The sequence below is a fragment of the Pteropus vampyrus genome, unplaced genomic scaffold (assembly GCF_000151845.1).
Source record: "Pteropus vampyrus isolate Shadow unplaced genomic scaffold, Pvam_2.0 Scaffold60, whole genome shotgun sequence".
Lineage (NCBI taxonomy): Eukaryota > Metazoa > Chordata > Mammalia > Chiroptera > Pteropodidae > Pteropus > Pteropus vampyrus.
In genome coordinates, this window is record NW_011888841.1 from 1,790,070 (window position 1) to 1,803,498 (window position 13,429).

Genomic DNA, 13,429 nt, shown 5'->3' on the forward strand with positions numbered 1-13,429 from the left:
TCAATGGATTCTTAGATTTAACACCAAAAGCATAATAACAAAAGAAAAAGTAAATAAACTGGACTTCAAAAAAATGAACAACCTTGATGCATCAAAGGACATTATCAAGAAAGTAAAAAGACAACTCACGGAATAGGAGAAAATACTTGCAAATCATATATCTAACAAGGGTTTTATATCCAGAATGGATACAAAAAAACTCTTCCAACTCTACAACAAAAAGACAAACAATCCAGTTTAAATATGGACAAAAGATGTGAATAGATTTTTCTCCAAAGAAGATATACACATGAACGGCCAATAAACACATGAAAAAGTATTAGCATCCATCAGTCATTAAGGAAATGCAAATTAAAACCACTATGAAATACCACTCACACTTACTAGAATAGAAAAAAACAAGTAAGCGTCGGTGAGTACGTGGAGAAATAGGAAGCCTCATACATTGCTTGTGGTAATTTAAAATGGCGCAGCTGCTGTGGAGAAGAGTTTGGTGCTTCCTCATAAAGTTACACAAAGAATTACCACATGACCTAGCAATTCCACTCCTAGGTATATATCCAAGAGAAAAGAAAACATACGTCTGCACAAAAACTTGTAAACAAATGTGTATAGTGAGTGGCATTATTCATAATATCTAAAAGGTGGGAACAACCCAAATATCCATCAAGGGATAAACAGATAAACAAATTGTGATGAATGGATAAATATTCCATACAATGAAATATTATTCAGCAATAAAATGAAATGCTATAACTGGAATAAATCTCAAAAGCATATGCTAAGTGAAAGCAGCCAGATATAAGATGTCACATATTGTATAATTCCTTTTACGTGAAATATCCTAGATAGGCGAATCCACAGAGACAAAAAGCCACTCGGTAGTTTCCAGAAAATGAAGAGATCAGGTAATAGGGAATGATTTCTTGGTGGGTAGGGGATGATTGCACAACATTACGGAGGTACTAACTGTCGCCGATTTGTACACCTTAAACTGGTTAATGATATGATATGTGAATTTCACCTTTCAGTATGTGGCAAAATTATTCCCTACCACAATCCAATCCCATTTCTAGGTAGACATTTTTGAAGGATAGACACACATATATAAGGGCATCTAGTAAAAACATCCAGAGAGGGCTCCTATGATAGGAGGAAAAGGAAGTGATGATTAGGAGATAAACTAAACTGAACTAAACTAAAACAGAGAAGGTCTTGAATAGACAAGTTAAAAAAAAGTCGTGAACTAAGGAAGATCAAAACAAGTTTATTATCTAAGGTCCTGCCACCAGCCTAGACGCTTTTCTTATAATTATGTTTTTTAAAAAACCCTAAATTTAAAATTATTAAACATGAGAGAATCATTAAATAAATTATAGTATAGTTATACGTGTAGAATGCAGTCATTGGAATGATATTGTGAGAAGTTTTTAATGACGTGGGGTTAACTCTCAGCATATAATATCAAATGAAAATGCTAGCATTAGGAAAATTGAGATCATTTATACACAGTACTACCTCGATTATTTCCAAGTATATATAGTGTAGGAAAAATAATCAATACAGCAATATACTTAGTTATTCTAAGTGATTATACTTTTTTACATTTTCACATTTTCCAAGTTTATCATAATTATACATACTTCTTTTGTAACTTTAAAAAACTTCTTTTAATAAAACAAATTTCTGCCCACAGGGCTGTTTTTAGGTTTAAATGAGGTAATTCAAGTAAAAGTGCTTTAGCCCGTATTTGGCCCATATTTAGTACAACATCAATATTAGTTATTATTTTATTGCTGTGATAATTCATCTCTATTAATTCTATTTGCTTAAGAAGTAATTAAGATCTGTCGATAAGGAGAATTTAGAAAACAATAAAGGATTATGTACTGCCACACAAATGATTTGAAGCACGATATTGCACGCTAACTGAAAAGAAGTCCACATCACTTGGAACCTGACTTTCTAAGACTTTTGGAATGAAAATATTGCCATCAATGAATCTTTAAATAAGATAGCTGAAGTACATACTATGTATTGAAGCCTAACTTCATACTGAATGAAAATATATCATGAAAAAGTAAGATTTATTCTAGGAATTCAAGGACAATTTTACACAGGAAATCTATCGACATAGGTTAGCACCTTAACCAATTAAAACATAAAAAATATATGCCAAAAATAATTTCATAAATTCTAGAAATCAAAAACCAAAGTATAATAAGAATAAAAGGAAATTTCCAACATATGATAAAAAATACTTATCAGAGACCAAAAGCAAACATCATATTCAATGCTGAAATATTAATTGCATTCCAGATAAAGTAAGAAACAAGATGTTACAGTGAACATTGTCTTGGAGGGTTAATCAGTGCAATCAGAATATAAGTTATATAAATATTAGAAAAGGGACAAAATTATATTAATTTGAAGACGATTCAAGTGATTAACCAGTCCATTAAATGAGGTGACTAAATGCAAAATAAACACACAAGTCAATAGTTTCATTTAACACTAGCAATTACCAGTTTGAGGTTTAAATAATAAAAAAAATCTTATTCACGACAATGATTCCTAACTCCACAATTCCTAGCAATAAATTTAATAAGTAAAGAACACACTTATATAAAGAGAACATAAAATGTAACTTAAGTAGAAAATAAGATCTCAACCAATGGAGGAACATTTTGTTGAAGAGAACATTTACCTGTGAAATGGATTGCCTTTCTGCAACTGATGACAAAGTTTCACTTGGTAATAGTATTAATGCTTTCTCTAAAATTCTTCTTACTGTTGTCTTTCCTCCACCTGTTGGGCCCACTAACATCACACCAACACAAGCCTAAAAGAAAATTACAGACATACAGTTTAATTCTGGCTTTCTAATGGTTCAGCTAAGCTGAGCTTGAAGGTTCTTATTTACAAATACATCTCTATCTATACCTACAGATCATTCTTTCGGATTATTGTTCAGTCAGTTGTAATCTGTGCTGTTTTTATGGACTAGGCTAATGTTAAAATTGCCAGAAATCTCCTAATTTTAAAGTTCAAAGAATAATTTCCAATTCTTGATATTTAACGATTTATCTCGCTTTCCAATTCTCCTTATGTCTTGTACCTTTCTCTACAACTGGCTTCTGTAATAACATCCTTCGGGGCTTTCCTCGTAGACGTTTTTTCTCTCTTTCGCGTTCTGATTGTCCTTTCCATGTCAGCCTTCCCTGAGTCATCTTTGTCCCTCTCTCTTCCATTGTCCCTATCTGATCTCATCAATCTAAATATCTTGAACTACATCTGAATTCTAATGACTCTCTAATGGATACTTTTTTCTCAGTCTTTGGTTCTAAGTGCCAGAGTGAAATTTCAATGGTCTGCTATATATTTTCATCGGGATGTCTCACATTTCCAAAGTCAACGTCATCTAATCCGTATGTTCGTTTCGTACTTGTTCCTTCTCTTGTGCCTCTAATCTAGTTAATAAAACCACTATATACCAATCATACAAAGTAGAAAACTTGCCTGTTTTCATCTCATCTGGTACAAAACTTTTGCTTGATTCTACCTTCTTTCCATCCCGACCACAATTGCAGTACCTTGGTGTTCCGAACTGAACGCTTGGCCCACTGTCCCCGCCCACCACCCAAATGCAAATGTTGAAGCAATGTGATGATATGGGAGGTGGGGCCTTTGGAAGGTAATTAGGTTTTAGATGGGGTCACGAGGGCAGGGCCGCATGATGGGAGTGGTGTCCTTACGAGAAGAGGAAGAAGGATCAGAGCTCGCTCTCTCTCTGCTCTGTGAAGACACAGTGAGAAAGTAGCTGTCAAAAAGCCAGGAAGAGGGCTTTCGCCAGGAACCAACTCTGCCAGCACTTTGATCTTGGACTTCCCAGCCTCCAAAACTGTGAGAAATAAATGTCTAATAGTCCTATTCTATAACTGTCAAGGTGAGAGGGGTCCAAAAGCCCTGCTTGTCAAATGGAAATTGTATATTCAAGGACATAGCTAACCTGGCTTCAGTGGCGAGATGGCTTTACACGAAAGAGTGGCAGCTATCCCTCTGGGAGCAATCTTAGCGCTCACTTCACGTCCTAAAGCAGAGCTGCTGGCTCAGTGCAGCCCTTAGTTCAGAAAGATTCCCCTCGATGCCTTGGTCTGGTTTTCTGATGCTTCGGCTAAACTGAAACCTAAAGGTCCTCGCGGTTCAGCCTCAGCCGGCTGTGAGGAGCCAAGCGCAGACTTGTTCGCTCTGCTCACTGGGAAGAACCGTGACTCTGGGCTTTGCCAACGGCCTATTTGTTGGGGCTGCCACTTGGAAAGCTAGACACACTCGAAGATTAAAGATAACCTCTTCGAGGCTGTGACTGTGGAAACTAATTACGGCTGCTGATCAAACTGAGTCATTCAAAAGCCCATGCTGAGGATCATCCTTCGATGAGATTACCCAGAACCAAGCCACCGACTGAGCCTGCCCTCCCCAGATTGCCATGATCGCTGTCCGGGTTCCACATCATACTGGGTGTGGCAACACGTTCACCATTACAGACCACACGAAGTAAAGAACTGTGTGTTTACGGTGCACGGGCTACTACTGCGTTCCAGACTCGCGACTCCTGACAGAGGTTGACACAGCTGTCTCGCAGTGGGGGGAGCCACATCGCACAGGATGTGAATGACCCTCAGATACTCCTGGCAGATCCTGTGTCAGATCTTTAATCTGCTCTCTTGGGGCAATCAGGGTGCCTCACTGATACTGACATTACTTCAAGTTATGGGACTCCTGTTCCAGTCGAATCCCCTAACAGAATTATGTCTCTAGAAAACAGTTTGTGTCACGCGTCGATATCTAGACCATTTGTAATCTGACAATGGTAAACCTTTTAGGGCAAGTCACCTAACAATGAGCTGATGGTCAAGTTATTTCATGGGCTTTCCACACTCTCTACCATCCATAGGCATCTGGTATAATCGGGCACTGGAACAGCCTTCTCAAAAATTGACTGTAAAAGATTTGACTCCATATCCCTTTTTTTTCTCTTTGTCTATACATCTTACCAAAGAAGTTTGGTTATTGGATGCAGGTGTTCCCCAAAAGGGATCACTTCCTTTCATCTGCTTCCTGGGTAATTCTCAGCATGGAAGAGATGGGATATTATATAGCCCTATTTTGAAAATTTGGGATTCAGTCCTGACCATTCCTGGGCATGGAGCTTCTTTCTTTCCTTTAATGACAGCCTCAGGCCACCCTGATTGGTACACATGCCACAGTGGGGCCTAGGGAATTTGAATTTAATTCTACTTCAACTATCTAGATTCTAAAGGATTTGTAAAAATAGGACACGAAAACACAAATCATAAAAAGATCAATAAATATTGCTGCCGCAGCAAAGTCTCCTGCGCAGGTGAACGCCGTAAATATTTCTAAAAAGCCAAGACTCAGATATTTTATTTGCAATGCATACAAGCACTAAAACAGTATAATATAAAAATGCATAATGAAGTCTGTACATTTACTCAAGGAGAGACAAACAACCCAATTGAAAAACGAGAACATTTCCATAATCTGGCAATTCACAGAAAACACAAATGGCTGATAAACATATAAAAGAGTGTACAATTTTACTAGTAATTAGGGAAATGCACAGTCTGATGTTTTTACTATTCATTCGAAACAGGAAATTCAAAGAAGGTACTGCTGTACCAGGATGAGGAACACCTCACACTGCATTTGTAGGATATTTTTACAGTTACGTATTAAGGGCTTAGAAGAAGATGAGAAAGATGAATTTGTTGACAGGTAAAGTGAGTGTCAAATACCAAAGCCTCTTTTATTATTGTGTTTTCCTCCTTGATCACAGCTATTAAAACCCAGGAGCAAAGAATTGCTAACATGCCATTCTCCGCTTACCTGAAGTTGATCATAAAACTGTATAATTTTCTCTTTCTGAGCCGGCCATTGTTGTAAGCCCAAATGTTGTGTTGCAATAGATATTGCTTTCTGAAACAAAAATAAATACATTAACTTAAAATGCGTCGTAAATTAAACTCGATATGTAATCCTACAAAATCTCTCTTAACTAGGTACCAAATGCTACAAAATCTCTCTTAACTAGGTACCAAATCCTGTACTTTAAGACAGTAGTTCTTAATTTTTAATTTCACCAATCTGAGAATGAAAACTTACTTTTCACTCAAAATACAATACAATACACCAGTAGCAAATTCCTAGATCCTTCCTACACTTAAGAAGTCATGCTTTAAGATGTATTTAAGAACTAGCTATTACCCCAATACAATTGTCTAATTATCCTACACTTAAAGAAAATGCAATGTAAAAGAGTCTACATCTTGGTGTAATTCTAATCACCATTAAGGAAGTTTTTCAATTTCGTAATAATTATCTTAATGTTTCAATGTTAAAAATACTCCGAGATGGCAGGTAAAATTTACTAAATGGAAGACTTGATGTGGTTATACATTAAAACATCCCAGAAAGTGGCTCTAGCTTGGAAAGATACTTAATGTTTTAACACAGAGATTATAAGGGCAGCCGTGCTTCCTCCTAAAGTGGTTTTTTCACCGTGGATACAACTGGTAACTATGTCAACGGGGAAAAAGCCGATTTATCCTTTCTCTCACCAACCTCTTGCATGCCTTGCATTCCTACAGTGGGGCGGTCAGGGAAGCAGCTGAAGGAGACACAGAAAACTCAGCAGGAGTGTACAGGCCGGGAAGAAAGCAGCTCTTGTGGCAAGGCTGACTGAAGGCAGGAAATCGGCTGAGAAAATGTTTTGAAAAGCGACCTCTTTTAAATGGAGTTATGAGACTGCCCACTTGAGGCCTGCGCTTCTAACTGTTTTAGATGCGGAGGCCTGGGAATTCTCTGCCATTAACACAAGCCTTGATACCTGCCTGCATACAAGCAGGAAGCCGCACAGGTGTGGCATGAGGATAGCACGGGATGCACAGAGCAACGGAATTGGAATAATTAAAGAGGAGATACTCAGACGGGTCGCCCCACCTGGCAAAGGGTCTTCACAAATTTCTTACTCTGGAACCTTTTGAAATAAAATGATAATCCTATTGTTAAGTATTTACGGCTGTACATGATGTTCCCTAGAGTCAACTGGATGACAAACTATGTACATAGTTTGACACGGTTTCGGGAATTCTCAGTTCACCCTGGTCTGAGTTAATGGCCCCACACACTCTGGATATTGTTTGGAATAGAAATGTGAAATGGAGTAATAGTCTCCACAGACAAAGAGGAATTCAAGCCGAAAAACGGTAGACAAGAAAAACAAGGACACTTCATGTAAAAGGATACAATTCACAATGATCGATAACTGATATTTATATACGAAACAACATAGTAATAACTATTAGCAGAAAGCATGACAGTAGACATAAGTATACTAATAGGAGACATGAATTTACTTCTCTAAGTCCAAGGTAAACTGAGTAAGTCAACACCATAAAAAGGAGACTAAAAGGAGACCTAAAAAACATAACCGGTGAGCTAGAGAAAGTGGTGTCGAGAGTTTAGCTAAGCTACTCCTTGGTCCTGCTGCCTCAGCATCCATTCTGCTCAGCCAAACAACCCGAGGGAGCCTTGAACTGACACCAGCCCCCAGTCAAGTGCACGTCCTGGATAACATGCTGGTGTAGTTCCGGATATACCCCCCGGAACTATATATCCCTTGTGATCAGCAGCCTGCCCTGCCTCCCAAGGCTTCCCTTGTGAGCTCCTGTGATAAGACCACTGTGGAATTTACCAAAATCCTGCTCTTTTTTGGTTTGGACTGATCAATCCGCCTTAGCTTGGTAGCCCCAAAGTGCTCCATCCGCAGACTCTCATAAAGGCATGCGCCCCAGGTCCTGCCTCTCTCTCTCTCTGCCTGCACACTGCCTTCACCCTCCATATGGCTCCTCAGGGTACACACCGTGAACTCCTCCAGGACCTATGAGTAATAAACTTCTTTAATTTATTTCGTTGAACTGTGGCTCACCATCGGCACCTTGTGTTCCCCTTAACAAAGTCATAATAAATGGAAATAAACTGCACCCTATATCTTGTATGTGCAGTTGATAAGAGAATATACCTTCTTTTCATGTGCATATGGAATATTCACACGCATATACATATATAGAATATACATATTCTATATCTTAGGCTACAGAAAATCCGAATTCTTAAGGATACATGATGACAATATTCTCTGATCATAACACAGTAAGGCCATAGAGATTCATAACAAAATCAGAAAATACAAAGATCCCTTACTTGGAAATTAAACATATGAACAATCTGTCTTAAAGGAATCCTCAGGAAAAAAAGGGAGCAGTAACTATAGAATTTCTGGAAACAATTCATATGAAAACTCTACACATCTGAACTTATGGCAGACATAACTAAAGCAGTGCTTAGAGGAATTTTAGTAGTCTTATAAACTTATATTAGTAAAAAAAAATAGACATCTTATTAAATAATTGGACAAAGAATAACAACACAAAACCCAGAGGAATAAAGAAAGATATGAAAAAATATTAATATGGATATTAAAGAGTTAAAAATGATTAAATAAATAAGAGGCTGGTTCTTTAAGGAAAAAATAATAAACTGGATGAAATTATAAGTGATCTAATCAATGGAGAAATCCAAATAAAGAAAATAAGAAATGATTGGGAGAAAGAACGCAGAAACAAGAAACTGAATCATGAGATGGTGGTTTGTTCAAATTCATATTAACACATTTTAAAACTCGAATGAAATGAGAATACTGTCTAGTTTTACAAAATTGACCGTAGAAAAGATATAAACTCTAAACAGGCTAGAATCATGGAAGAGCTACCCAGTTATAAAACTCATGGTCTGGATGGTCTTCAAGAGAAAAATCTTCCAAACCTCCCGACCTAACCCAATGAATGGTCTTTTTCGTTGTCGTTCATTGCTTCACGTGTGCTCAAAAATAATATATATTCTGTGCTCATCGGGTATAAAGTTATACACACAACCCATTAATTTTAAAGAACAAATAATGATAAAGCTGTTTAAACTACAGTTTCTAAAATAAATTTTAAAAAATGTTAATTTTAAAAGATGGGTAGGGTCCCAGGGAAAGAAATCAATACGTTTAATGGCCTGATACCTGATCAAGGCCTAGGAAGAGCCAGAAAACAGAGAGAAATTCCGGGTGGAAAACAGCATGGAGGAAGGAAAAAGGCTGGGATGTATCGGAAACATAACCTCATCTGGCCAGACCGTGAAAGGCGCTATACTTCAAGATAACTAATGTGGCTCTTGTACGGCAGACAACACTGATTCAAAAATGGCTTTGTGGACTCGATCAAACACGTGTTAGGAAAGCAACTCTCGTGGCCACATAGTACAATGCAGGTGGCAGGAAGCTCTGTCACAGTAACAAGAGACGGGGACAGCCTACCTGGACTAAGCAATCACCGTAAGACTGTAGATATAAGAGAAAAAATACAGGGCTGTACAATTATAATACGTCATTTTAATGATCACAAAATATTTACATTTTAAAGTCTTTTTCCACAACTCTGATCTAATTTGATTTTCAAAGTGCCCCTTTAAAGTAGGAAGAGCAGTCATTATTTCTAGTTGAAAGATGAGAAAATTGAGAAACAAAATATGTAACAACAGCCTTCCTTGCCGAAAAGTACAGTTTATTCTCTTTTCAATGGATGCAGTGAAGGCTCTTTTTTTTCCCTCCAAGGGGAAAACATATCTCCAAGTATTTTTATCCCCCAAATTATAACACGAAGAGAGTATTTCAGAAAGAACTGTAATATTTTTTAAGCCACATCTAGTTTCTTATCGTAATTGATCCTCCACATCTAAATCATTGGTGACAATTTTCAAAGTCCTTATTACCTCCAAGGCAACTTGATTTACTTTTGAGACTGTTGCTTCAAGAAAAGCATCTCCTATAATATTTTCAAAAACTGGAACATCTTCTGGAAGAAATTTTGGTATACTAGCTTCTCTTACAGCTTCAATAATGATCAGAGTTTCATCGGCTTCAGAGATATTGCCACTTGTGTTACTTTATTGGTAGAAAACAAACATAAAAAACAAGTTAGCAGGTGTGCCTTGCTGACATTTAAGGCCATTAATATTCATTTTCAGAGGTGGCTATTCCAATATCCTTGCCTCCTCTCCCTTGCTGCAAAGCAGCTGTGGTTCGGATGAAGTTAATCTGGTCCCAGCTCCAGCGATGGGACCTGACTTTCTAGGACAGTCTGGGGAATGCCATTCCCCAGCCACTGATTCAGGGATGCGCGTTGCACCTGTAAGGTTTTTTTCAGCTGCAAATAACAGAAATGAATTCAGGTTAATATCGAATGAAAAACAACATGGCGATTTGTTAAAAATCACCAGGAAGGCCAGAGAACCAGGCTTGCTGGCTATGCAGCCGGGAACAATGGCCAAAATTATACTGCCGAACTGGTCGTATGAGGACTGACTGCCACCATAGTGCCAGGCAGCAGTGCCTGCTGCACCAGTACCTCCGATGCTGCTGCCAGAAGTGCTCACTGCCCCTATTTCTGGTAACTGATGCCACCCTTGCCAGAATGGACTCTGTATACCCCATTTCTTTTTTCATTAGCCTCAGGTTCAGATTCTAGGGTAACTGTGGCTGACTTGCCAAGGCTGTATGTCTGCGGCATAGTTGTTAGAAGGAAGTTTTGGAAAGCAAGAATGTGGCATAACCAACACTCATATAAAGGAATATAACCCCAGTTATGGTTATGGGTCATATGGACCAGTGACAACCAGGACTCGGTGATTCTGGTGGAGACAAATGATCTGTCCATTCGGGATTCAATTTCAATGGTGTGGATAGCTCTAATTATTAAAAGCTATCTTGCCATCAAAAAGGAAGCCAGCCTAAAGATAAGCCAGTACAGGGAAGGCTGCAGTGCTGAGAATATCTGATTAAGTAATCATACCCTACCCCGCCTCTGGATTTTCTGATTGGGTGAAATAGTAAATTCCCTCTAAGCTTAAGCCAACTTAAGTTTTCTGTTAACTATAACAAAAGCTTCCTGATATACTAAGTTATCACATAATATATTTATTGCCCATAACAATAATTCATATATTAAACACTTCAGTACATATTTTTATATATTAAACATGTAATCAAAAGGGAAGAAAAGTAACAACATGAAGTATGATAGGATTTTAGAGCTGGGAAGGAAGGCAAATTTCCCTGTAAGTGTCGTCTCCTCTTGTCCACTGGTGCCTGAAATTCTTCGTCAGGATGGTGAGGATTTTTAAGTCTTTGATCCATAATAAGAACAGCTAACAGCTAACATTTATTGAGTATTTTTCACTAGGTGCTACGCTTTAAGTTATTATATTATATTAATCTTTCAACGACCTAAGAGGTAGGAAGAGTAACTCAGAAAAATTAAACAATTTGCCCGATGTCACACGGCTGGTGAGTGTCTGAACTGGGGTTCGGTAGGGTTTCTCTGACTTCAAAGCCCACACTTACAATCGCTCCACTGAAATGATCGGAGACCCTTACTGGGTCGGTATTACAGCAGTGGCTCACGTTTCTCTGTGAATGCATCTCTGAGTCTCTCTTCTCAAGATGTTTTGGTAGGGACATGGCAAGAGTCTGCCTGAAGTCATAGTGAGGGGGCCGCATTCGAGGGGGAAAGGGTGCCAGACTTTACTGCTGGGGGTCTAGGGAGTAACCTTGACCCTTTTCACATTTTTTTTCCCCCAAGACAGATCTTCCTTTACATGAGAGAATAATAAAAAAAGACTATAGGGTAAAAAAATGAAAGCTCTAGATAAATGTCAACTATTGCGCTTCACAGATTCTGTGGTTTTTCACAAACCGGCGTCGAGCGAGGCTTTTTCAACAGCATTTCCTCGCTTCACGTCTCTGTGTCACATTTTGGTAATTCTCGCAATATTTTAAACTTCTTCATTATTATTATCGTTGTTATGGTGATCGGTCATCAGTGACATTTGATGTTACTATTGTAATCGTTTTGGTGCACCACGAATGGCACCCATACGAGACGGCGAACTTGATGGACAAATGCTGTGTGTTCTGACTGCTCCGCTGACCAGCCATTCTCCCCTCTCTCCCTCCTCAGGCCTCCCTGTTCCCTGAGACACGACAATATTGAAATTAGACCAGTTAATAACCCTGCGATGGCCTCTAAGTTTTCACGTGAAAGGAAGAGTTACACATCGCTTTAGATCAAAAGCTAGAAATGATTAAATTTAGCAAGGAAGGTGTGCCGAAAGCTGAGCTAGGCCGAAAGCTAGGCCTCTTCCAGTGAGCCAAGCTGTGAAGTCAAAGCAGAAGTTCTTGAAGGAGATTAAAACCGTTACTCCAGTGAACACACAAATAAGACTATGAATCAGTCTTATTGCTGATGTGGAGAAAGCTTGTGTGGTCTGGGCAGAAGATCGAACCAGTCACATTCCCTTAAGCCAAAGCCTAATCCAGAGCATGGATCTAACCCTCTTTAATACTACGAAGGCCGTAAGAGGTAAAGAAACGGCAGAGGAAAGGTCTGAAACTAGCAGGCTGTTGGTTCATGAGGTTTAAGGAAAGAAGCCGTCTCCATAACATTAAATTGCAAGGCGAAGCGGCAAGTGCTGATACAGAAGCTGCAGCAAGTTATCCAGAAGATCTAGCCAAGATAATTAATAAAGGCGGCTATACTAAACAGCAGATTTTCAATGCAGATTAAGCAGCCTTATATTGGAAGAGAATGCCATCTAGGACTTTCATAGCTAGAGAGAAGTCAATGCCTGGCTTCAAAGCTACAAAGTACAGGCTACCTCTTCTGTTAGAGGCTAATACAGTTGGTGACTTTAAGTTAAAGCCAGTGGTCATTCGCCATTCTGAAAATCCTAGTGTCTTAAGAATTATGCTAAATCTACTCTGCCTGTGCTTTATAAATGGAGCAACGAAGCCTGAATGACAGCATATCTGTCTATACCATGTTTTACTGAATATATTAAGCCCGCTGTTAAGATCTATTGCTCAGAAAAAAAAAAATCCCTTTCTAAATATGACTGCTCATTGACAATGTACTTGGTCACCCAAGAGCTTGGGTGGTGATGGACAATGAGATCAATATTGTTTTCGTGTCTGCTAACACACAGCCATTCTGCAGCCCATGGATCAAAGAGAAATTTCAACTTTCAGATCTTATTATTTAAGAAATAAATTTCATAAGGTTACAGATGCCAGTGACTGTGATTCCTCTGATGGATCTGGGCAAAGCAAATTGAACATCTTCTGAAAAGGATTCCTCATTCTAGATGATGTTAAGAACATTCATTATTCATGGGCGGAGGTCATAATATCAACATTAACAAGAGCTTGGAAGAATGTGATTCCAACCCTCTTGGACGACTTTAAGGG

General features: G+C 38.5%; 1 protein-coding gene across 1 annotated transcript in view; it reads right to left on the reverse strand.

Annotated features, from left to right (window-relative positions):
• DNAH14 (dynein axonemal heavy chain 14) overlaps nt 1-13,429 on the reverse strand; it is a 221,193-nt gene that overhangs the window by 111,524 nt on the left and 96,240 nt on the right. The window contains exons 31-34 of the mRNA XM_011360885.1: nt 12,023-12,156; nt 9,898-10,069; nt 5,908-5,997; nt 2,708-2,842 (exon numbers count right to left, since the gene is read on the reverse strand). Coding sequence (XP_011359187.1) covers nt 2,708-2,842; nt 5,908-5,997; nt 9,898-10,069; nt 12,023-12,156 — 531 coding nt within the window. The remainder of the gene's footprint in view (nt 1-2,707; nt 2,843-5,907; nt 5,998-9,897; nt 10,070-12,022; nt 12,157-13,429) is intronic.